Source organism: Zonotrichia leucophrys, chromosome 13, assembly GCF_028769735.1.
Source record: "Zonotrichia leucophrys gambelii isolate GWCS_2022_RI chromosome 13, RI_Zleu_2.0, whole genome shotgun sequence".
Taxonomy (NCBI): Eukaryota; Metazoa; Chordata; class Aves; order Passeriformes; family Passerellidae; genus Zonotrichia; species Zonotrichia leucophrys.
This window is the reverse complement of record NC_088183.1, coordinates 1,323,611-1,348,041: the sequence shown is the minus strand read 5'-3', so window position 1 is coordinate 1,348,041 and position 24,431 is coordinate 1,323,611. Positions and strand designations below refer to the sequence as shown.

Below are 24,431 nucleotides of genomic sequence, written 5' to 3'. Positions count from 1 at the left end.
GTGTCCCCCAGTTGATTTTGTCACAGCTGTTATTGATGAGATCCTTGTTGAGGCTGCACAAAAGTTATTGGAGATCATGCTGGGGTTTTATTGAGCCTTAGAAGCACTGAGAGAGGAATTGTCAGTGCCTGGTGTAGGAGCACAGCTGATTGAAACACCTCAGGCATCAGCAAAAGTGCTTTCAACTTGTAACTCAAACCTTTGCCCACAATGGTCCTTGGAGGCTGCAGGACGTGCCTGGAAGGAGAAGGAAAAGCTCCTTTTTGTCTCTTTTCCTACATCAACAACCCCTTGGTGTGGTGAGGATCATCCCTGCTGGGAGTTCTGCCTGTAGTGGTACAAGAGATGTCTTGGAGAGAGGTCTCAGCAGCAGAAACCAGGGGCTGCCCAACTTTCCAAAGCATGAATCCTTCAGTTTTGAGAACAGAACCAATGGAAATAGCCTGGAACAGGCCTCCAGCTGGAAGGACAGCAAGGATGATCAGTGAGTGCTTCACTGGCAGTGTCTCCAGGATGAGCTGAGCTGGGCAGGGGCAGCGGGTGCCCAGGCAGCTCCACGTGCTTTTCCCAGCACAGGAAACTCCAGGGCTGGGCAGCAGCTCTGGCTTGGATCCAAAGGGAAGGACAGCAAACTGCCATGGGGGAATGAGGAAAGAGAGGGAGGCTTTCCCTTTTATTCCAGTTAAACCCAGGATAAAGGGGAAACAGGCACATGTGTGTGCACGTGTGTGTGTGTGTGTGTGCTCTCTATCCCAAGCACAATTCCAGCAGCACATGCAGCCAGCACCTCTGAAGGCTTCTCAGACACCCTCACTGGGACCTTTTCTTCAAGATTCCAGGGATTTGAGCTGAAGCTGCTCCTCCATCCTCGTTCCTTCCCCCTGAGGAGCACGAGGAGGAGCAGGGGGACGGAGCCTCGCGTGGTGCCGATGGCAGCGCCATTTCCAGAGCTATCAACAGTGTCATTGTCATAGCTCTTGGAATGGTTCTGCCATAAGCACTGGACTGCCAGCTGCCGTGCTCGGGAGGGCCTGGCCCACCTGGAATCTCCCTCTGTTGGGATGGAGCTGGTTCCTGAAGGATGGATGGAAGTTGGCCCTCAGAACTTAAGTGTCCAACCATCATCACGCTCTCCTGACCCACAAGAGATGGCTGATGCATCCACACCTCCCTGCTTGGGCCAAGAAGAAGCAGAAAGTCCATGGAAATGTTGGGAGCACGCCAGTCAGGCTCTGCTTGTCTGTCTTTGGGAAGAGCTGTACTTCTACAATGAGTTTGGGTGAGTGGGGACAACGTGCTCATCCTAAGCAGCTCACCCTTGGATGGTGGTTGTGGAACTCTTGTGGTGCCCTGAAGGAATCACAGCTAGAGAGAAGATCCTGTGACAAAATCCTCACAAGTGGAGCTGTCAAGCAGAACAGGAGCATCAGGAGCCCCGGGGTCACAGACCAGCCCCTGCCTTTGCTGCCTTTGTCCCTGCTCCAAGAGTTTCCCTGCAGGGTTCTGTGTTTTGCCATCCCAGGTTCTTTTTGGCACAGGAGGAGGCTCAGCAGCTCCAGGCCTTGCTGGGCAAAGAACTCAGCGTGGATGTGCCAAGGTCCCAGGAGGTGCTGGGGAAGGGAATTCCCACCAAGCCCTGGCAAACAGGGGCAGCATTCCCTGCTGGAATTCCCATTCCATGGCAGCCGATCCCCTCTGGGGCTGGCTCAGGCTGTGGGTGAGCAGAGAGCAGCCAGGGCACGGGGGGCAAAGCTTTTGGAACATGAACCAGCTGTAAACTTGGCAAATCCCAAATCTCCCTGTCTCCCTGTGTCTGATCCTGCTCCAGAAGATCCCACAGGGATCTGAGAGCCCCAGCAAGGGGAAATGTGTCTCTGGCCCAAGGTGTGCAGCATCAGGGGTGGATTCTGGTCACTGAAGAGTCCAGGCATTTGTGACAAACACACAGTTTGCTTGGCCAACCCTCTGGAGGCATTCTAAGAACTAATTAATTCTTTCAGCTTCTGGATTAAACTCTTGTGCAAAACATCCCATCAAACAGAGACCATTATATGGTGTGTTAGTGTAATTAAATAAAGAGAGAACTGAGCTCCAGAGATGCCCACAACACTTAATTAAGATTAATTAAGCAACATGAATTACAGCTGGAGAGGATGAAAGGGAGCAATTCAGAACTGGCTCAGCAAAGGGGTGGGATGCTGGGTTCATAAATTGTTTTTCAGAAGCCAAGTTGATTCCAAAGGGTTGGGTTTAGCCCTGGAGCAGCCCCATTCTCCTGGCCAAACCCAGGGATCCCTGGGCAGCTGGAGCAGTGAAAGTCTGGATTTCTGGAGGTTCTGTAGCACAGATAAAGCTCTGCCAAAATAAACACAAATTTCCTTCACTTCCTCTCTGAAGCAGCAGCGTCATCTTCATTCCTTGGAATCAGAGAATCCCAGAATTGTTTGGGTTGAAAGGGACCTTAAACCTCATCCAGTTCCAACCCCAAAACACCTTCCACTGTCCCAGGCTGCTCCCACCCCCATTATCAAACCTGTGCAGGAATTTCCCCACAATATCCAACCTAAATCTAAAATGGTTTGAAGCCATTTGCTAAATTATTGGGCAAAGCACATCTTTGGTTGCCTCCACATAACACAAAGAATTGTGCTACAAAATTGGGTTTATTTTGTGAGATCAGTTACTGCTGTAGGAGAGCCCAAACTTTAGGCACTTACACTGGAAACTTGATGGGTGAAAAGCAATTTTCTGTTCCATTTGCCACATGTATCACTGCTTTGCTTTTCCTCAGGAAGGAGCAGACATAAATCTGGGCAGATTTTATTTACCAAAGCAGGGACTAGGGCAGAGATTTATGGACTGTGTCATCTCCTCTGGAGCAGAAAATAGACAGGCCCAGGGGCAACCAAGGGATGGCACAACCTTCAGAAGTTTGAACTTGCTTGTTTGCTCTGCACAGCAAATTTGATGGCAATGTATAAAGAATTGGACAGGTGGGGTCTCACAGGTGGCCCTGAAAGACATTCAGATCTGCAGAAGGACCAGAAGAAAGCACAAAATATCAGAAATAACCTGGTGTAAACAGCAGGGATATGGAAATAAAGGGTTTACACATACACAGGTGTTTTGATGGCCTTGGTTGCCTCCTGCTGTGCTCAAAATCAATTCATTGATCAGTGGAACTCTTCATGTCATCTGCAGGGAATTTCTCTAAGGAATGATCTCCAGAGGAGCTGCTGAGAGCTGGTTTTACTCTGAGTAAAAGGAAACCCCAAACTCATCAGAGAATAGATAAATATCTGCTTGTTTATAGTCCCTTGTTTTTTTTGGTTCCCCTCATCCTCCCCACAAAATAAGCTGTGCCTTTTATTCAGATTTCTGCCCCTCCTTGCCCTGGACAGGGCACACTCAGATGTTGAGCTTGACATTTTTTTTGGGGCACCTTCAGGAGATTTGAGGCTCAGAGGAAAATAATAAAAGGTTTTCCTCAGGTCTTTGCTCCAGAAAGGTTCAGAGGGTCCCTGAAATCCCAGAGGGAGCAGGGCCTGGCACCACCTGCACAGATCCTCACGGGATTAATTGGAATAAAACCCCAGGAGCATTCCTGGAGAGGCTGAGGCGGGATAAGATCAGCAGCACAGCAGGTTTGGGGACAGGGTGACAGAAAGTGGGGGCTCAGCAGCCTCTGAATCACAGCAAGATGAGGCAGCAGCTCCTGTCCCCCTCCTGCAGAGGATCTGACCCTGCTGGGAGAGAGCTCTTGGCAGGGAAGGGGATGAGCCAGGGCAGCATCATCCTTCCTGAGGAACAGGGGAAGGAACAGAGCCCCGGCAAGCTGTGCTCCTTGGCTGGGAACCGGCACAGCCTGAAACTGCCCGGGGATTCATTGGGAGCCTGAAATCCCAGCCTGCGCTCCACACCACGGCTGTGCAGGGAGGATCTGGAGATTTTATTAAATTCAGCACCCACTGCCAATGTCCCCATCTGTGGTGTGACATTTAATCCTGATAAAAGGCTCGCAGAGGATGAGGAGTGGGGAGCACAGCTCACAATTAATTAATATTGTTCACAGTCTCAGGGATGGAGCTGTACAAATTCACACCCAGTGGGTTGTAAGGGAGAAAGTCCAAAGGCAGGAATGTGCTCCTTTAATCACATCATAGAATTATTAATTGGAAAATCTGGATACAGAAGGAGAGGGGAGAAGAAACTCCCACTGAACACAGCACAGTGGAATCTGGTGTTTGCTCTCGCAGCAGGATGGGGACCTGAGGAAAGGCAGCCAAATAAAATTTTGATAAGATTGATGCATAAGATTTACTGAGCTTAACCTACACCAGGTCCTAGTTGAGATGTTAAAGGCATCACAAGGTTATTTATTATTAATTTTAAATTGGTTTTTTTTTCTTATTAAATTTAACAGGTTTTAATTGACTATTATTTAACTGGTATTTTGTTATTTAATTTTTATGTCATTACTCCATTACAAGAAAATCTAATTTTCAGCCCTTAAATTAAATACCTTTAGGCAAGCACAGCTTCCCAGCACCACCTTGGGGCTGTACAGAAGTTCCCAGGACACAAAGCCGTGGATTTGGCAGGACCACAGGCAGGGAGGGCTGGGTGAGCCATTCTGGGGAGCAGAGCTCTCCCTCAGCCTGCAGGGTGGGAGGGAGACCCAGCTGCTCCGGGGGAGTTGGTGCCATTTGCTCCTGAGCAGCCCAAAGCAGTGACAGGAACAATGTGCACATGCCAGCCTTTTGTTATCAAACTCATGATGCTGCGCACAAAATCTGCTTTTGACACCTAAAAAAAAGCTCTGCTGTTCACACACAAAGCAGGGAAGGAGGGGGAATTATTTGCCAGATTTCAATGAGCTGTAATTCCATTTTTCCACTGGGTATTTCAATGGGAAAAGCCATCAATTCCCAGAGGGAGAGGGTTGGTAAATACTGAAAGGGAGGTTTGGATCCCCATCCATCCCTGGAGGTGGCACTCAGAGCTCTGGGCTGGGGACAAGGTGGGCACAGGGCACAGCTGGACTGGATGGGCTGGGAGGGCTTTTCCAGCCTGAAATTCTGGGATTCTCCCACTGTGGCACATTTAAAACCTGACAAACTCCACTGAACAGCTCCAGCTTTTGCCACCGTTTCACTCCACAGCTTTAACAAATGTAGGTTTTTTTTTTTCCCCAGCAGATAAAAGATGTAATTATGCCAGTGGTGAAACCTCCATTAAAAAAAAAATAAATCTTTCTCTTCCATTTGAATATTATTAATTGATCCTGCTTGTGTTTCATTAATTGAAACACTTAAAGCCAGCAGCTCCCATCTGGGGGTGGCTGGGAGCTGCTCTAATGGGCTGCTCTGTGCTTCTGCTGCGTCTGAGCACTTCCAAGTGCTCTCCTCATTATCAGACTGGGGCTCTTGTGGCTGTTGCATTCATTATGGTGCAAAAACCAACTGGAGGCCAAAATCTGGAGCTAATTAGTGCCTGTAATGGAGTGCCAAGCTTAACATTAACGAGAGAGAAACGGAAATAGGGAGTTAATGGGAGGAAAAGGGGAAAGGGCTCCTCTTCCCCACATCCCCTGCGTGGCCTCTCTCATTTGTTTATTTGTTTACCCTGCTTTATAATTAGCAAATGCATTTCACTCACTGCAAACAAGGAGCTCCTCGTTGATTCTCAAATTTGCTTCATTTCTCTCCTTTGGTGCCCAAATTGCTGCTTCTGCTGTGGAAACATCAACTCCTGCAACATTAAAATGGCACAAATCTAAAGCAGAAGAGCTCAGCAGCTCTGGGCCATCCCCACCTCGTGGTTCCTGTGTGGATCCCTTGGTTTCCATCACCAATTCCTCCTCATAATACCCAAATTCAGGATTTTCAGCTGAAGTTGAGCAAAACATCCTGCAGTGGAAAATAGGGAAAATTATAAACATTATCCAGGTGGAGCAGCTGAAAGCAGGAGAGTGGGAAAAGGGAAAAATGATCAAATTCAGCAATTGTGGTGAGGGGGATTGGAAAGCACCACAGAGAAATTCATTAATTGAGCCTGGAATAAAGAGGATAAAAAAGGAAGATGAAAATGAGCACCTGCAGTCCCAGGGAAACAAAATTTGGGTGAAATTCAGCAGGAGAAAACCAAAAGGAAACCAGATGCTGAAGGGTTTGGACATTTCATTTCAAGATCCTATTTCAGGTTATTATTTGCCTGCACTTCTAAACATCCTTCTTGAAAAGGATCCACAGCTCCTGCAAACACAAAAATAAAGGGACTTTTTTCTGGTTTGCCAGAAAAAAGAGAGATGATGGAACAATGGGGGAAAAAAGGAGAGACACAAACATATTGGGAGATGCTCTCTTTGTTTCCTGAGATTTGTCAGAGAAAAAAAAAATCTCCTCTTTATCTTTTTTTTAATGTTCCTCTTATTCAAGAGAAATAAGTATTGACTTACTTGAGAAATGCTAATTTTAAATCTGGATTTCTTCAGAAATCCTATAAAGTGCACTGAAAGCTGGGTGGTGTGGGCTGGAGACAGATGTTTTATAAAACCTCTGCCTGATATTTAGCAAAGAATGGCGAGGGCTGAGTTCAGCTCCCAAGGTCAGAACAGCATTATTTGATTTAAAGATAATTAAGAGATTCAGCTTAACTGCTCAGGAGTGGGAAAATAAACACTTGTCATGAGATAGAGAGAGATTTGTGTTTAGATTTGACTACAAAGGGCTCTAAAATCAACACTGCTGTCAGAGCCATGTAAATAATTCAGCAATTCCAACGTTTTCCCAAGATCTGGGTTTTCACATTGGGCTGTAATGGGATAATTCAATTTATTCTTACCCTGCTCTAATGATTTTATGCTGATGGCCAAGTGCAGAACTTCACTGCAGGGATGGGAGCAGCACAGATTCAGCCCAGAGGTTACAGAGTTACTGGGAAGCTTTTAATTTTCTGGAGTTTGTGAACCTGGGAATGCTGAGAGAGGGATAATTCTGCTCTCATTTGTGGAAGTTTCATATGCAGCTGCATTAAAAGCAAATGTTTTGTGAAATTCCATTTAATTTGGCCTCTGTGGATTCCTTTTTTCAGCAGAAGAGGGAAATGGAGCAATGCATGTTGCTCCCAGTTCATTGTGACATTTGGTGGAGTTCAGATTTGAGGGTTTTGCTCTTTCAAAGTGGAAAAATATCACAGATTAAAATAGGGAATTCCAGAGATTCTTGGGTTTTGTGTCACCCTTTTCTCAGTTCTCTGTTTCCCAGCATCTCCCAGTTTTCCAAAAATACCAGAAGTCCCTTTCAGGCCGGCAGCAGGAGGGGACATTGCCGATGTCCTGCAGGACAGGCTCAGGTTTTGCTCCTGGCCCTCTGCAGCTCCTCCTGTGGGACCTCTCCTGGTGCTCCTGGAATTCCTGGTGCCTCCCAGACCCATCCTGCCCTTCCAGGCCTTGGTTCCTGGGGCTTGGGGGCTGCCAGAAAACACAGAAATTAAAAAAAAAACACAACTCTTTTCCACCCATTCCTGACACAGGGATGGAGCAGAGCAGAGCCAGCACAGGCTGGGATAAAGCACAAAAACCATCTGAAGCTGCTCTCTTCCCCTCACTTCTGTCGTGGTTCATGAATTCTGTTGTTTTCTAATTCAGAATTTATAATTCTGGAAGTGAGCAGATGGTGCAAGGCTGATTTCAGGGATGTGTTCATTGAAATAACCTCTGCCAAGTGATTGTTCACCACAATCCCACTGCAGAGCAATTATTTGTTCTTGCTCTTGCAAGTCCCTCTGGAAGCAGCAGAGCTCAGATGAATGGACACAGTCTGGAGGGTGAAGTTGCAGCAGTGGTGCTGCAAATATTCCAGAGGAAAATCACTTTGGGAGAGAAAGGAAAATGCAGGGGAAGATATAAATTGTGGAGCAGCACAATTGTCAAATCTTGGAAAAGTTTCAATCCTTCATTCAGTCTGGAAGCTCAGTTCCATTTAAAATGTGGCTTCAGCCAACTTTTACCTCAAAACCTCTTCTACCTGCCACTATTTTAGGTGGCTGAGGAGAAAAATGGTATAAAAATAAATTGTTGAGAGTAGGATTCTGCTCAAGCCAAGTGCCAATCTTCTCAGTTTATCCATTTTACATAATTTCATCTTGTTTTCCTCTGGTCCCAGCAAATCTTTCCTGGCTGCTCCTGCAAATAACAAAAGGTTTGTGATACATCCCCTACTTGCCTTTTCCTTGGAGATCTGTTCAGGTGGGATGGTGGCTGCTCCTGGGGGAGTTTCTGCTTGTAGGTGAAGGAAGAAAAGAGTTTGGAAGTGTTTCATTGGGAGCTGGGCTTCAGCAACTGGAAAAGGAGAAAATAAAGGCACAGGCAGTGAATGCTCACTCCCAAAATTGCCAATATCACAGTGGGGAGATCAGTCCCCTGATAAAAGCAGCAAAGGGCATTGAACATCAATTGGAGTCTGCTCTTTTCTGCTTTTTTCTTCTTTGTTTTATCTTACAAGGAGTTGAAGACTTGCTCCAGATCAGAAAAGGGGAAAATATCTGAAAATGGAGAAGTTTGGAGAGTGAGAAAAGCAAACAAAGTGAACAGCTCAGAACAGCAGCAGGTCCCTGGAGGGGCAGGGCCTTCCCATTGTTGGGATTTATTGTTTTATAATTTATTTATTGGGGGGTGCACAAATCCCACCAAGGAGCCCATCAGGGCAGGAAAACAGCACAATTAATTTGCTGTAGATAATTTACTTAATGCACTTAACCCTTTTAATGTTCTTTTCCCCTGCACACATATTCCAGCTCCCTCAGATGTATTTATTTCTCACACCTACCTGGCTGCTTTCTCTGGAAGCCTTCAGCCCTCACAGGGAGGGTTCCAGTGCTGTTTTCTCCTTGCATTGTAGGATAAATCCCTGGCTGAGGCACACCAGGTGTGCTCCTGCAGGGGAAGCAGCTGAATTTCAGGCACAGATGAGAATTTCTCTAAATCTTGCTCCCCACAGGTACCAAGAGCTGAGAAACGAGGTGTGTTTTCAGAGAGAGATCAGTGAAGGCACAGGGAAAGAGAGAGAACAAAAACTTTGTGTGAGAACAAGAGCAGGGCTGTAAAATCCCAGCTTTTATCCAGCACTAAATCAGTGCCTTACAACTGGCAGGGGGCTCTGAACCTACATTTGAAGGGAAAGGCTGCAGGGTATGGAAAACCCCACACAACACAAAGGCCTGGCAGCAGAGGACTCCCTTAACAGACTCCTGGAGATGTTGGGAATATTTTAGGGACGATGTGCTGGTACCTGAGCAAGCCATGGATGCCAGGGATGCTCTTCCCTCCTGTGCTAGCAGTCCTCTTTCCCCACAGGGTAAACAGCTGGAAGTGTTGAACTCACTGCCAGAGGCTTCAGGCAGACACTTTGTGCCACACGACATCCTGGGACACCTCAATGACTCCTCTTTAGCTTAATGAACCTCTAACAATCAGCACCACCTGCTCTTGCTGCTCTTGCTCCACTCTGGGACGGCCGCAGAACACGGAGGAAGGTTTGGATCCCTGGGTGTGCCAGTCCTTGTCCTTTGGGATCTTTGGGTGTCCCAGTCCTTGTTCATCAGGGTCCTTGAGTGTCCCAGTCCTTGTTCATCAGGATCCTTGGGTGTGCCAGTCCTTGTCCAGATGGATCCTTGAGTGTCCCAGTCCTTGTCCTTTGGGATCTTTGAGTGTGCCAGTCCTTGTCCAGATGGATCCTTGGGTGTGCCAGTCCTTGCCCATCAGGATCCTTGAGTGTCCAGTCCTTGTCCATTGGGATCCTTGGGTGTCCAGTCCTTGTCCATCTGGAACCCTGGATATCCCAGTCCCTTGTCCTGGAACCTTGAGATTCCAATCTTGTCCATCTGGACCTTTGGATATCCCAGTCCCATTTTCATGTCCTGGAACCCTGATATCTCTCTGTCCTGGACTCTGGACATCCCAGTCCTGTTCATGGATCCTTGGACTTTCCCAGTCTCCTGTCTGTCTGGAACCTTGGATATCCCAGTCCTGTCATTGGATCTTGGATATCCCAGTCCTTGTCCATTGGGTTCCTTGGATATCCCAGTCCCTGTCCATCAGGATCCTTGGATTTCCCAGTCCTTGTCCATTGGGATCTCTGGATATCCCAGTCCTTGTCCATCAGGATCTCTGGATTTCCGGGTCCCTGTCCATGGTGCTGAGCTGCCCCGGCTGTCAGGGCTCTCTCGTGTCCCAGCCATGGCAGAGCCTTTGGCATTCCCGAGGTGTCCTGGCTGGATTGTGTCCCACAGTGTCCCTGTCTGACCTGGTCCCTCAGTCCCAGCTCTGTTCTCTCTCCGTGGCTGTCTCGTTGGAGTCTGTTCAGTGTGAGGTGAAAATGTCTCTGCTTGTCTCTGACATCCAGTCTGTGACTCGTTGGGAGCACATTTTAAAAATTCCTGGTCCTTGTTTGAAGTGCTGGAGTTCCAAGGGGTGTTTGAGGGAAACACCTGCACATTCAGTGTCCTGGCCATGCTGGGAGCCAGCATCCAGCTGGGAATTCCTGCAGGAGCATCCTCGGCCCACACTCAGGCACCGCAGCTCACCTCAGACACCTGAAACCCAACAGCTTCTTGGTTTTCAGGGATTGCTTTGACTGCTCCACACTGAAGATTTCATTCCCAAAGCCGGGATTCACACTTTTTAATGTGGAATCTGGATATTTGGAAGAATCACTCTCCTAAATACACTTTGGGGATTGTTGATCTCATTTTCCATCAGTTTGGCCTCTGAGCTGGCACTGACCAAGGTTTGTGTTCCCCTGCCAGGTACAAGGTGTTACACAACGGGCACCACCAGGAACAAGAGAAGCTTCCCATCCACCCCGACCCCGAATCCCAAGAGTCCTGTTTCTAGTCCTGGCCCAGAAGAGGAGGAACAGAGGCATTTTAGGATATCCCAAGGATTCACAGACAGCTGCACTTGAAAACCCATCCATCTGCATTGTCCTGGTGCTTCCTGCAGTGAATTCCCAGGAATGTCCAGCTGTGGGAGCTGGGTGGGAGCACGGGGATGGTCAGGACTGCTGTCCCTGTCCCTGTCCCTGCAGGAGCAGCTGGAGCTGTGCCAGAGCCCTGCTCCAGGAGTGAGGCATTCCTGGCAAAGCCAGGGCCAAAACAGCTCCAAACCAGCCCGTGCAGGGACTCTGCTGCTCCTTTCCTCTCCTGCTGCCCCCTGCCCAGCCCACCCCACCCTGCAGGCCACAGCTGTGGGGTGGCACCGAGCTGCCCCATCCCTGCTGGCTCTGCCTGGGCACTGCCAGGGCAGGAGCAGCCCCGCGTTTCTCCAGGAGAACAAGAGGAAATGTTTGCTGCCCTTTGGTTCTGCTGCTCCCCGAGCCTGCAGAGCTCTGCCCTGCCCTGCCCTGGTGGGGTTTCCTGGCCAGGGAGGAGCCCGGGAGCTGAGTGGGAGCAGCCCAGCCCAGAGCCGTGGCCCTGCTCTGCCATTCCCATTCCCAGGGGATGGGACGTGTCCTGGAGCCCAGAGCTGTCCCCATCCCTCCCTGAGCAAACTTTGGGCGTTCTGAGGCAGCAGAAGCTTGGCCAGAGCCAATGGATCACTAAGTGCCATCTTGGAAACAAACCACCTAAACCCTTTTCTAGCTACACTTGGAGGAGAGACTTCTACTTACCTTTGCCACCTTTATTTTTCTATCTGTTGCTGGTCTCTTCCAGTCGAGGCAAGGAGTTTTCCAGACTTTCCAGTCTCACCTTTGCCAAGATCTCAGTCCTCAGCTGCTTCCTGCATGTTGGTGTTGCCACGTTCCTCGTGGGCTGCTTCCCCCTTTGCATGGAAAGGGTGGGCAAGGCTCTGAACTCCACAAATTTGGGAAAAGGATTTTCATGCAGGATCAAGAGCACGAGCCTCGACCCTTTTTAGGTGAAGATCTACCCCAAGATGCCACCCTGAGCCTAGAAAATACAATGGTACTTTGTCATATCGTGGAACCATGTACAGATATTTTTAATGTACAAAGAAAAGCTGGCATTATTTATTATTTTTTATCAGGAACATGTGGTTTTTTCATTAAAAGCTTCTAGACCAAGGAGCTTAACATGTTATGTATTATTATTTAGTAATATTTCTGTTGCTATGTGACAGGTATTTACTGCAAACAGACAAATCCTGCTCAGAACAAAAATGTTGCTCAGTAGGAGAAATGTTGTGCATGAGAAGAACAAGTGGCTTCCTGGCCATGGTGTCTGACTTCTTTAAATATTTCTTCCACAGCAAAGTCACTGGTAAAGCTTCACACCCTTTTTCTGTAGGATTCAGAAGGACACTGGGCAGAAACAGCCCCAGCTAGAATGCTGAGGTAGAAAATTGCTGGCTGATGAAAAGACACAAATTATTGGTGTTTGTGGTGGAAGGTGCTCCTGGTTCATCTCTGGGACCTGGTTGGCAATGACCTGTTTTTACAGGGTTTTATTTCCAAAAAAAACTTAATTTAATTTTACTCTTGACACCAGAACTGTGGAGAGAAAAAAGCTATTATTGAAAATTTGGAAAAAAAACATCCAGAGCTGCTTCAGTGCTGTGATCTGTGGAAGTGCCCACAGGGGTTTGTTGGGCTTTGGGCACATGAGGCTGCAGAACAGCTTGGCTTGGTTTCCCCTCAAGTGTCCAATTTCTCAAAGAAATCCTGAAAAAAAGCTTTTCTCTGTCCCCATTGAAGGGCATCAAATCTTGGTGTGAAATTTCCTGGAGTGAGATGGAACCAGCAGCACAGGGAGGGGTTCTTTGGTTCTGCTTTGTCCTTCAGGCATTGTTTTCTCCTTTGTTTTATGTGCATTAGGGAAAGATCTCTTTTTAATTTAAAACAAACTCCCAGTTTCCCCAGGGACAACATTCCCAAGGCTCTGTCAATGGGAGCAGTGGCTCACCAGCCAAAATGGTCAAAGGCTCTCACTGGGGAAAGGCTCCTCCATTCCAAGTGGATGAAATTCCAAACACCAGGAATTCCATCCTCACCAGCCAAAATGGTCAAAGGCTCTCACTGGGGAAAGGCTCCCCCCTTCCAAGTGGATGAAATTCCAACCACCAAATGTCCCTGTCCTGGATGGACACCAGGACACCTCTGATCCCTCCCTGCTGCTCACTCAGCCAACAATCCCAGCACAGCTTCTGTGACCCAGCAGTGGAGAATTCCCTGCACAAGGAGGGGTCTCATGGAGAGCCCCACTCTGCATCCCCTGGCTGCTCCTGTGGCCTCCCCGTTCAGCTTTGCCCATCGTGGCTGGTGGTGCCGGTCCTTGCCTGTGCTCAGTGTCTGTGCTGCAGTGCCTGTTCCTACAAATAAAAACTCCTCTCTGGATGTGGCAGTGAATTCCAGTTGGGCTCATTTCTGGTGCTGCTGGCACTCCAGGCTGGGAGCAGGAGCCTCCTCCCAGCTGCCCCAAAGGAGGCTCCAGGGGCTGGAGCACGGAGGGGAATCTGCAGGGGCAGGCTCAGGGTGGGCACAGCAGGAATTTCCCCATGGAAAGGGGGCTCAGGGCAGGCTCAGGGTGGGCACAGCAGGAATTTCCCCATGGAAAGGGGGCTCAGGGCAGGCTCAGGGTGGGCACAGCAGGAATTTCCCCATGGAAAGGGGGCTCAGGCACTGGAACTGCCCAGGGAGCTGTGCAGAGCCACAAGGGCCCCCCTGAGCCTCCTTTGCTCCAGGCTGAGCCCCTTCCCAGCTCCCTCAGCCTCTCCTGGAGCTCCAGCCCCTTCCCAGCTCCATCTCCTTTCCTGGACACGCTCCAGCCCCTGCAGGTCCCTCCTGCCCAAGGACCCAGAACTGGACACCCCCTCAGCAGGGCCAGCACAGGGGACAGGCCCTGCCCTGCTCCTGACTGTCCCCCTGCTCACAGGAATTTGTTCATTCCCAATTGGGATTTATTTGCAGTCCAGGAGCCCCCACCTTGTCCTGGCCCCTTACCTGGAGGATTCCCAGGTCCCTGTGGAGCTGCTGATGGGATCAGAGCCATCCAAAGGGATTCATGTGAGAAATGGAAGCCAAGGGTCCCCTGGATGTGGATCCCCTGCTGCAGAGACACTTTTTTGGCAAACTCTGCTCCTCCAGGGGTGTCTGTTCCACCAAAGGACACTTCAGGGAGGAGGAACATTGGGAATGTCACTGAAACCTGCAGAGCTGACAGGTAAACAATGCTCACCTTGCCTCTGATTCAAAATGGCTCTGATTTTACCTCATCTGCTCCTCCTGTCCCCTGCTGGCTCCAGAGCTCTGGGAACAATCAGCAATGCTGCATTAGCTACATAAATGCTGCTTTTGCATTTCCAAATACTCTCAGTTTAGGGACTGCTGCAGGTATCTCCAGCCTAAAGCTCACCTCACCCAAGATCGTGGCTTTAGGGTGGAGTTCACTCCCAGCTGGCCCTGCTCAGCAAGAGGAGGGAGACTCTGAAGGTATTTAAGGCACTTCTTTGTGTCAGCCTGACTTAATAACGTGCCCAGAACCAACCAATGGGGCCCAGATCGTGTCCAGCTCGTTCCCAGCACAGATGAAAAGCAGGAGCAGCTCCAGCCAGGAGCTGCTTTGGGAGCAGGCAGCCCACACAGGCACTGAGTCATTCCCACCCAGCTCACAGTGCTGAAGGCAAGGAGAGCATTTCCATTCTGTACCTGGCAGCTGGGAGCCCTTCCCCAGTTCAGGATCCCCTTTTCCTCCACATTTGAGCCCCTGAGCCACCTCTGAGCACTCCCAGGCCAAAAGGCAAGAAATCTGCAGGGGAATAATAACACAGACTCAATAAAAAGATACCAAAGCTTTTAGTTCTTCCAGTTTTTGTATAAATCTTCCTGAACAAAGCCCCAGTTTATCTCCTGCCAACCCCCAGGGAGTGCTGAGGAGCTGAAGGGAGCTCTCCAGGGGATGGGCCCTGGTTTTGGCTGCCCTGTTGTCACATGCAGGGCACACAGGGCCAAGGTGTCCCTGTCCCACCTGACAAAAGGTGAAGTTGGAATTGCTTAACTGGGAGCTAAATGTGAAAATCCTGGGCAAGGGGATCCTCACACCCTGAGCAGCCTGGAGAGAGAGCAGGGGCATCATTCCTGTCTGCATCAACCCCTTTCAGCTTCTCAAACAAAAACACTTCCAAAAGCCTTCCCTTTCTGAAACCCAAGCACTGGTTCTGCTCCTCAAGGAGAGGGAAAAGCAGCCCCAGCACAGTGAGCAGGAGGCTGTGCCCCTGTGCTGGGCCCAAACACACCCTGGCCTTTCCCTGTTTACCTTCTGTACTATTTGGATGACATTTCCAGGCCCCTGAGCCTCTCCCAGCTGGGATCTCTGCATCCTTTTCCAGGAGGAGCTGTGGGAAAAGCAGCACCAGAGTCAGCTCAGGCTCAGTCCCAGCCAGTGGAACCTCCAGCAGCAGCTGGATGGACCTGGGCTGCTCAGTGCTCCCCAGGGACTGCAAGAGGAGCCCCCTGTGACTGTAAGAGCCCTTCTGACTCTGCTCCTGCACACAGGGACAGCAACCCCACCAAGATTTCACCTCCCAGAGTGGCTGAGTCAGCTCTGACCCAGGGAAGAAATTCCTGCTCTGTTTTCCCCAAAGCCACATCCAGGGGAAGCAGGGCACACAGGTGGTGCCCTCACATTTCCTCCATCAATTCCTTACCTTTGCAGCTCAGTGCTGGCCAGGCTGCCTTTGGAGCTCCCTCTGGGACCCAGGAGCAAACAGGCCTGGAGCCCAGCCCGTCCCCACAGAGCTGCAATCGGTGCTGCAGGAGCAGCAGCACCACTGTGCCCTCACCTGAGGGACAGCAGCTGCTCCTCCAGTCATGCACCAGGCACAGGAGGGAGGAGAAGCCTGGCACACAAACATCTGAGCTGGGCAGAGCCAGGGAAACCTTCCCTGCTGTGGTGATTGAATAAAAGTGCCCAAAACAGCCAGGAAATGGAGAGAGGAAGAAGCTCAGAGCCAAAAGATCAAACCCCCAGAAGATCCCAGCTCCTCCCTCCCCACAGCCCTCAGGAGATGGACACAGGGGATTCAGGCACTGGTGTAAAACGGGTGTCACATTTCAGAGGGCAAAATCACTGCAAGGTTCAATTACTTCCAGAGATACTGAATATAAACAAACACTTTATTTGTGTAAATACTTCTGCAAAAGGCTGCAGTGAGGAGATACCAGCTGGAGACTGGTGCAGTTCTCCAGAAACTCAGTAACATTTTCTGGACTAAAATGGTAAATCTGACAGAATCAATGACTCAGAGGACTTGAAACACTTCTAGAAAGGGTCACAATTGTTTTGGCTGAATATCATTGAATACATGATCTATGGTTAATTAAATAGAAGAGTTATAATAAACCATTGACTGTGATCCTGCATTAAAGCAAATTTAGTAACATTCACATTATTCTCTGGTGTTTAGTGCTCCACCTCCAGTCAGCAGAGAGCAGGGCTGAGGAAATGCTCCCATTAGGCACCATTCTCCCCCTCTTATCCCACACATTTCTAGATCCACATTATCCCAAGAATTCCCACAGTGAGCCTGAGAAAACCAGCACTGCCTTGGCTGTGTGGAGCAGCTTCACCTCAGTTTTACAGAGCTAAACATCACAGAAATCCCCATTAGCCACATTTACCCCAAATTCAGAAAATCACCATCAGGATGATGAGCAAAACTGGATAAAATGGTTTAAACTGTACAGCTTTTACGTCAGAAAGTGTCATTTTCTAGGCTGGTAACACCAATTTTAAACCAGCAGGGATGAGAGACCAGGCCAGAGCTGCAAGGTCTGGCACCCTGGGAGTGCCACACCAAAATGTGCATTATTTCACACCCCACTGGCAGCAAATCCCCACCAAACACCTGTGGGCACTGGGAGCACCTTTCAATACACCACACACACACGCCTGGGGCAAAGAGCAGCAGTTTTTACTGCCCAGTGGGAAATGTGCACTCAGGAGGGAGCAGAGCCCAGAGCTCCTGGCTGTGTCACACACACCAGGCTCCTCCACAGCCCCTGCTCTGCCTGCAGGGACAGCTCAGCTCCCAGCCAGCCACAATGGGCACAGGGATGCTCACGAGGGTGGAACCAACAATCAGCAACTTGATTTCCATAGTACAGAGTCAAATACACCGAGAAAATGAAATCTAACAGTACAAAATGCTTGAGAACATTCTGCTTCCAAGGTGCTAAACACGGGGGCTTCCTTTCCCCCAAAAAATGGGTTGAATATCTCTAGAAACTACCACAGATCACCAAATTCTCTATTTTTTTTTTCCTGCTTCTGGCCTTCTTTGCAACAGCTGGAGAATATTCTGACCCTTCCAAAGATGCACACAAGACACCAAGATTGTGCTCACCAGGTTTACTCAGACTGGACTCTTAAATGCTCAAGAAAAAGGCACAGATTAAAAGAGACTCTGATGACTCTTTTGAACACAGCAAATGGAATTGTTGTTTATAAGGAAAAAAAATACTGCTATGAATTGTACGGGTTGAAAAGTTCAAATCTTCTTCCCCTTTCCTGATTATTGGCCTTCATTAAAATGGAACTTAAATTAAATTGTATAAACATATGAAATAAAGTCTCAGTATTAGGAAGTTTTGTTTTTGTTTTTTTTGTTTCCTCTATGTACAACTCTTAGTATACAATTTGTACTTTCCATTTTACATTTAACTACATCCTCCTGGCTACGGGGAGAGCCGAGGGCGCCTCGGTGGGAAATGCTTTGCATTTGGAAAAAAGAAATCCTGCTTTTTCTTGGCCAGCAGTGCCAGGGGGAGGGAGGGCAGGCTGGGGACACCCCTCAGATGTAGTCATCCTCCACGGGCTCCCCGTTGACGTCGCAGTAGTGGATGAAGATGGCCACGACCCTCTGGAACACGCCCCGCCTGACCTGGCGCAGCTCCGAGATCTCCTCGCCGATGGTCTCCATGCAGATGTCAGCTGAGAGCTGCCCCTTCCTCCTCGGGGCGTAGATGGTGGCTGGGCAGGGACAGCAAGGAAAGGGAGATGTTGTTCCTGAAAGGGCTCCCCAGCCAGGCTGGGCCTGCACTCACACCCAGAGAGGAAAAGCCTCCCCTGAGCGGCCGCGTGTGAGGGACGCTCACCGTGCCTTCCTCAGGGCTTCCCACAGCTCCAGTGCTCATCTCCAAATGCTGGGGGTGGAATGAGCCTCAGAGCACCCAAAAGCCTTTCCCTGAGTCCTCTCTGACACAATTCCAGGTTATCCACTACTCAAATGCTTCAGGAACAACAGCAATTGTTATAAGCTGCAAATAAAGCAGCAGCGCTCTCCTGAGTTTTCATGGCTTTAACACCATGACTCTTTAACATCCTGGCTCTTAAATACTTATCAATTCTTTGGTGATTTGGTCTTCATATTGAACTACAGGCATCAAGCCAAGCTAAAATAAAATTAAATTACATCAGTCCAAAATAAAATTTTAAAAAGAAATTAAAAAATAAAACCATGGAAAAGTATAGCCAAAAAAAAAATAATCTCTTCCTTGTCCTCTTGAGATTCCTAAAGTGGAGCTGGGTAAGATTATCCAAACCAGGATCAATTAAAAATACCTCTAATGAAGGTAGGTATTTTTAACCAGAGGTAGAGGTAGAGGTATTTTTAACTAGGATGTTCCTAATTAAGTAAGGGAAGAACATTATTTTTCTATAACTTGCTAGCTAGAAGAACATCTGCTAGCAAGCAAGATTTTTAATTGAGCCCCAGGCTCTGCCTGCCATCATATCTGAGCAGACAAGCTCCTCAATAGAAAGAGCCACATCTGCAATAAATTCTAACCCACATAATCTCCATGCCAGAGTTTCCAAGTCCAGTTTACAACTTTTATATCAAATTTCTGTGAGTTTTCTCACTTCTCTCCAGCCCACCTTAACACCAGATCTACCAAAGCCAGCCTAAGGAGCAGCAAACTGAGAAGGAAAGGGAGGCACTGCCAGAGAAGCAAATCTGTGAAGAACCAGAGCAGGTTACTCACTCCTCTCATCATCCTCAAAGTCGTATCTGGCGTAGCTGTTGGGCTCTGCTGTCCTCAGGGACCTCAGCCAGGGGAAGTCAGTGATCATGGAGTAAGGAGCTCCATCCACAATGCCTGCAGAGGGACAGGTGAGCAGCCAAGAGGAAAACAGCACCCCCAAATCCTCAGCACCCAGCAGCTCCTCACAAGGAACATTCTCCACCTCTCTGGGGATGATGCAAGAGGCTGAGCAGACCCCTCAGCTCCCCACAAACTCTCACCTTCCAGGGTGTAGATGTCCCTGCCCCAGGGGTACTTGGGGTATTTCTTCAGGTCCTCCTCAGTCCTGGTGGCCTCAGGGAAGAACTCGTATTTAATCAGCTCTCTGGGGACAAGGAGGGACAGAGAGGTCACAGCCAGCAAATGGGGAGGTGGCAGGACAAAAAGCAAAGGAGAAATCCTAACACACAACCTTCCCTTCAATGAGCCTGAATCCATGGAAAAACTGCCCCAATGGGGAGGTGGCAGGGACAAAAAGCAAAGGAGAAATCCTAACACACAACCTTCCCTCAAATGAGCCTGAATCCATGGAAAAACTGCCCCAATGGGGAGGTGGCAGGACAAAAAGCAAAGGAGAAATCCTAACACACAACCTTCCCTCAAATGAGCCTGAATCCATGGAAAAACTGCCCCAATGGGGAGGTGGCAGGACAAAAAGCAAAGGAGAAATCCTAACACACAACCTTCCCTCAAATGAGCTTAAATCCATGGAAAAACTGCCCCAAGAGCCTCAGACCAGCTCAGCCTCCATCCCTTCACTCTGGAGAGCAACCACAGCCAACAGGGACAGTCAGAAGTGCTGGATGAGATCCACTGACACAATTCCCTGCTGCTGGGAACCTTCAGGGGCTGATACTCACTGAACATCACCTTCCTAACAATATTTCCTGAAGCAAACCACTCTTTTAAAAATGACTTGTTTTTCAGCTTTGAAGACATTTCCTAACTATTCCAACAACTTCAATGTACAACTGCATTATTGCAGGATGAATGTGAGGTTATTGCTGGGGAATTTATAGGATTTTCCATACGGGTTCACAGCCTGCTTTATATTAAATACATCCTGACACAGGATTCACACTGCACTCAAGAATTCAATCTTCAGTAGTAACAAAAGGTTTTGTTTTTTTTTTTTTAAATTTGGGTGACAGAATAGAGCAAGTCTGGAGCTGCAGCTGCTACAGGACACCTTGGCAGAGTCCCTGGAGGGAAAATGCTCCCTGAGGAGGGCCAGGGCTGCCTGGATGTGAGCAGTACTCACTGGCTGTGGGCAGTACTCACTGGTTAAGGGCAGTACTCACTGGCTATGGGCAGTACTCACTGGTTGAGGGCAGTACTCACTGGCTGAGGGCAGTACTCACTGGTTGATGTTGGCTATGGGGTCTCAGTACTCACTGGTTGATGCTGGCTATGGGGTCTCAGTACTCACTGGTTGATGCTGGCTATGGGGTCTCAGTACTCACTGGTTGAGGGCAGTACTCACTGGTTGAGGGCAGTACTCACTGGTTGAGGGCAGTACTCACTGGTTAAGGGCAGTACTCACTGGTTGATGTTGGCTATGGGGTCTCAGTACTCACTGGTTGATGTTGGCTATGGGGTCTCAGTACTCACTGGTTGAGGGCAGTACTCACTGGTTGAGGGCAGTACTCACTGGTTGAGGGCAGTACTCACTGGTTAAGGGCAGTACTCGCTGGTTAAGGGCAGTACTCACTGGTTAAGGGCAGTACTCACTGGTTGAGGGCAGTACTCACTGGTTAAGGGCAGTACTCACTGGTTGAGGGCAGTACTCACTGGTTGATGTTGGCTATGGGGTCTCAGTACTCACTGGTTGATGCTGGCTATGGGGTCTCAGTACTCACTGGTTGAGGGCAGTACTCACTGGTTGATGTTGGCTATGGGGTCTCAGTACTCACTGGTTGAGGGCAGTACTCACTGGTTAAGGGCAGTACTCACTGGTTGATGTTGGCTATGGGGTCTCAGTACTCACTGGTTGAGGGCAGTACTCACTGGTTGAGGGCAGTACTCACTGGCTGTGGGCAGTACTCACTGGCTGTGGGCAGTACTCACTGGTTGAGGGCAGTACTCACTGGGTGAGGGCAGTACTCACTGGTTGAGGGCAGTACTCACTGGGTGAGGGCAGTACTCACTGGGTGAGGGCAGTACTCACTGGCTGAGGGCAGTACTCACTGGTTGAGGGCAGTACTCACTGGTTGATGCTGGCTATGGGGTCTCAGTACTCACTGGTTGATGTTGGCTATGGGGTCTCAGTACTCACTGGTTGAGGGCAGTACTCACTGGTTGAGGGCAGTACTCACTGGTTGAGGGCAGTACTCACTGGTTGAGGGCAGTACTCACTGGCTGAGGGCAGTACTCACTGGCTGAGGGCAGTACTCACTGGTTGATGTTGGCTATGGTGTCTCAGTACTCACTGGTTGATGTTGGCTATGGGGTCTCAGTACTCACTGGTTGAGGGCAGTACTCACTGGTTGAGGGCAGTACTCACTGGCTGAGGGCAGTACTCACTGGTTGAGGGCAGTACTCACTGGTTGAGGGCAGTACTCACTGGTTGATGCTGGCTATGGGGTCTCAGTACTCACTGGTTGAGGGCAGTACTCACTGGTTGAGGGCAGTACTCACTGGTTGATGCTGGCTATGGGGTCTCAGTACTCACTGGTTGATGCTGGCTATGGGGTCTCAGTACTCACTGGTTGATGTTGGCTATGGGGTCTCAGTACTCACTGGTTGAGGGCAGTACTCACTGGTTGATGTTGGCTATGGGGTCTCAGTACTCACTGGCTGAGGGCAGTACTCACTGGTTGATGTTGGCTATGGGGTCTCAGTACTCACTGGTTAAGAGCAGTACTCACTGGTTGAGGGCAGTACTCACTGGTTGATGTTGGCTATGGTGTCTCAGTACTCACTGGTTAAGGGCAGTACTCACTGGTTGAGGGCAGTACTCACTGGTTGATGCTGGCTATGGGGTCTCAGTACTCACTGGTTGATGTTGGCTATGGTGTCTCAGTACTCACTGGTTGAGGGCAGTACTCACTGGTTGAGGGCAGTACTCACTGGTTGAGGGCAGTACTCACTGGTTGAGGGCAGTACTCACTGGTTGATGTTGGCTATGGGGTCTCAGTACTCACTGGTTGATGTTGGCTATGGTGTCCATCCAGCTCCTCACCCGCACCTTGTTGCGCACGTTGGGGGGGTTGCTGAACTCGTGGATGATGCAGATGTGGTAGGGGTAGGGGCCACTGAAGATTTTCTGCTCCAGAGTCAGCGTGTCCACCTGGGGACAGAGACTTGTGAGCACCACAAACACTGCCATGGGCTGCAGAGTCAAGAGCAAACGGGGATTGACCAAATCCCTGGGAAATGCAGCAATGGCAGAGAATTTTAACAGCACAAATAAATACAGGACTGAGGGCAGTGAAACCTCCCCAGGGCAGCTTTGCCAGTTTATCTTCTTAAGTCCTGGAATTGGATGGGAAATGTCTAATTTCTGATGTCTTTCCCAACTCCAATGCAGAAATAAACTCCATAAAATTACAGAATGGTCTAAAACTACATTTTTTCCTCAGAATTTTTGTTACAAGGAGGGGATCGGTGATTTGGGGTTTTATTCCCATGTAATATTTTTACCACTGTCATTTAAGAGATGTGGTTTCAAAGCAAAGCTGATTTTATGGATTTTATGTACAATGAACCTTCCCTTGTTGACAAACCAAGACAGGAAAGCAGGAGAGGAGCAGCACCACAGAAGGATAAAATCAAACATTTCCAACCTTACAGATCTTAAATGAAGCCCTCATAAATCCTCATCAGATGATTTAAACAACTCCCTAAATGTCCCTGCCTCCAGCTCCTGCACAGCCTGGGGAGGAGAGGGCGGCTCCCAGTCCCACCAGTTCCTGCAACACTCCAGCATCAGGAGGGGATGGAGCCTCCAGAACCCCAAACTCTGGAGTTCCTCACTCTAACAGGACATGGATCAAGGATTCCAGACCCCTGTGCCATGCTCTGCTCACACACAGCTACCAGGAGCAGCCTGGCTCTCACAGTCTGAGTTATTCAGTTTGGAATGAACTCAGTGCATCTGTCCTAGGGTGACTTTATGATGCTGCTATCCCCAGTCACCTGTTCTGTTTATGCTGGATATCAAGTTCTGCACCTTTAAGAGTGCAGTTTACAATACCCTCTAATGCAGTGAATACTGGAGATAGTGAACTTTAATATTTAATCCAGCAGAGTATCCTAAAATCCAAGCAGCAGGCTCTGCAATGAAGGCCCTGCTGGGTTCAAGCACCAAATTTCAGGGTTGTGCTGCTGTCCCATTCCCTGCCCCAGCTGCAGGGAGCCCCAGGAGGCCAGGCTGGCTCTGTACCTGCTGCATGGGACGAAGGTAGATGATCCTGTTCCTCTCTGGGGGCATCCTGAGGATCTGATCCAGCACCTGATCCATGTTCAGCTTCTTGCACTGGGCGTAGTCAAAGCGATTCACCACGGGGGCATTCTCCACCTTCAGGTGCTTCAGCACACGGCACCTGGTGGCTGCAAAAGGAAATAAAACACCTCAGGAGCCTCCTGTCAGTGCATTTCAAGGCTGGCAGGTTCAAAAGAAGGCAAACAAGCAATGTAAGTTCCAAAAGATTACATAAGTACATCAGATATAGCCCAGCTCTTCATTTTCTCCATATTATCATCAAACTTTTCAGCTGTGACCCTGCCAGAAGTGGCCTTTTAAAAGGCCATGTCAAAATTCATCTAATAACCTTTTCCTCCCTCTGTTTCCTTTCACTGAAATGGTCTGAGGACTGCCACAACTTCCAGCATCAGCTCAAACACAGAGGATTGGGGAGCTGCACAATGGAAAATAAAATTGTTTCCTTTCTAGCAACACTGCTCATGTAATGAAAATTGTCTTCAAAACCAATGTGTGCTCTAAGTATTCTAGAATAAAGAAACAACTCCTTTCTTTCTGCTAAGCAGACAGATCTGATGTCAGAAGAAAAAGTCTTCATTTGGATGGTGCAGAAAACAATAAATGACCCAATCCAGGAGCAGTCACACCCTGGCATGTGAAACTAATGCAACCTAAGTGCCAGCACTGCAAACAGATTTTTATCATGTCAGGGAGCAGAAGTATCATCCTGTCAGCTGAAAAACCTAGGGGAGAATGAAGAAATGAGAGAAAAACAAGGTACTCAAACTCATTTCATCAACTCCTAATTACTGTATTACCACTCTTCAATAAACATCTCATCTCCCTAATTGTCAGATCATTTCAGCTGTTGATTTTCAGATATTAATCTTTATTAAAGCTGTTATAAGAGCCATTCAGAGTGGGAAGCAGCAATATTTGGAGTTCTAATTCATCAGCAATGCAGCTGATGA

The 24,431-nt window shown here is 48.8% G+C and overlaps 2 protein-coding genes across 9 annotated transcripts in view; one reads left to right on the top strand and one right to left on the bottom strand.

The window, feature by feature from the left end:
• Positions 1-16,117, top strand: part of HTR4 (5-hydroxytryptamine receptor 4) — a 67,238-nt gene extending 51,121 nt beyond the window's left edge. For 3 of the 4 annotated variants that reach the window (XM_064725183.1, XM_064725184.1, XM_064725185.1), the window contains exon 8: positions 10,807-16,117. In XM_064725183.1, the coding sequence (XP_064581253.1) occupies positions 10,807-10,894 (88 nt within the window). In that variant the 3' untranslated portion in view covers positions 10,895-16,117. Of the gene's footprint in view, positions 1-9,355; positions 9,535-10,806 lie in introns of all 4 variants that reach the window. The other variant, XR_010441945.1, reaches the window with a different exon arrangement.
• The window catches only part of FBXO38 (F-box protein 38), a 22,937-nt gene continuing 14,621 nt past the window's right edge, over positions 16,116-24,431 (bottom strand). For all 5 annotated transcript variants that reach the window (XM_064725178.1, XM_064725182.1, XM_064725180.1 and 2 more), the window contains exons 18-22: positions 23,422-23,588; positions 22,181-22,326; positions 19,259-19,362; positions 18,999-19,112; positions 16,116-17,985 (exon numbers count right to left, since the gene is read on the bottom strand). In XM_064725178.1, coding sequence (XP_064581248.1) covers positions 17,807-17,985; positions 18,999-19,112; positions 19,259-19,362; positions 22,181-22,326; positions 23,422-23,588 — 710 coding nt within the window. In that variant the 3' untranslated portion in view covers positions 16,116-17,806. The remainder of the gene's footprint in view (positions 17,986-18,998; positions 19,113-19,258; positions 19,363-22,180; positions 22,327-23,421; positions 23,589-24,431) is intronic.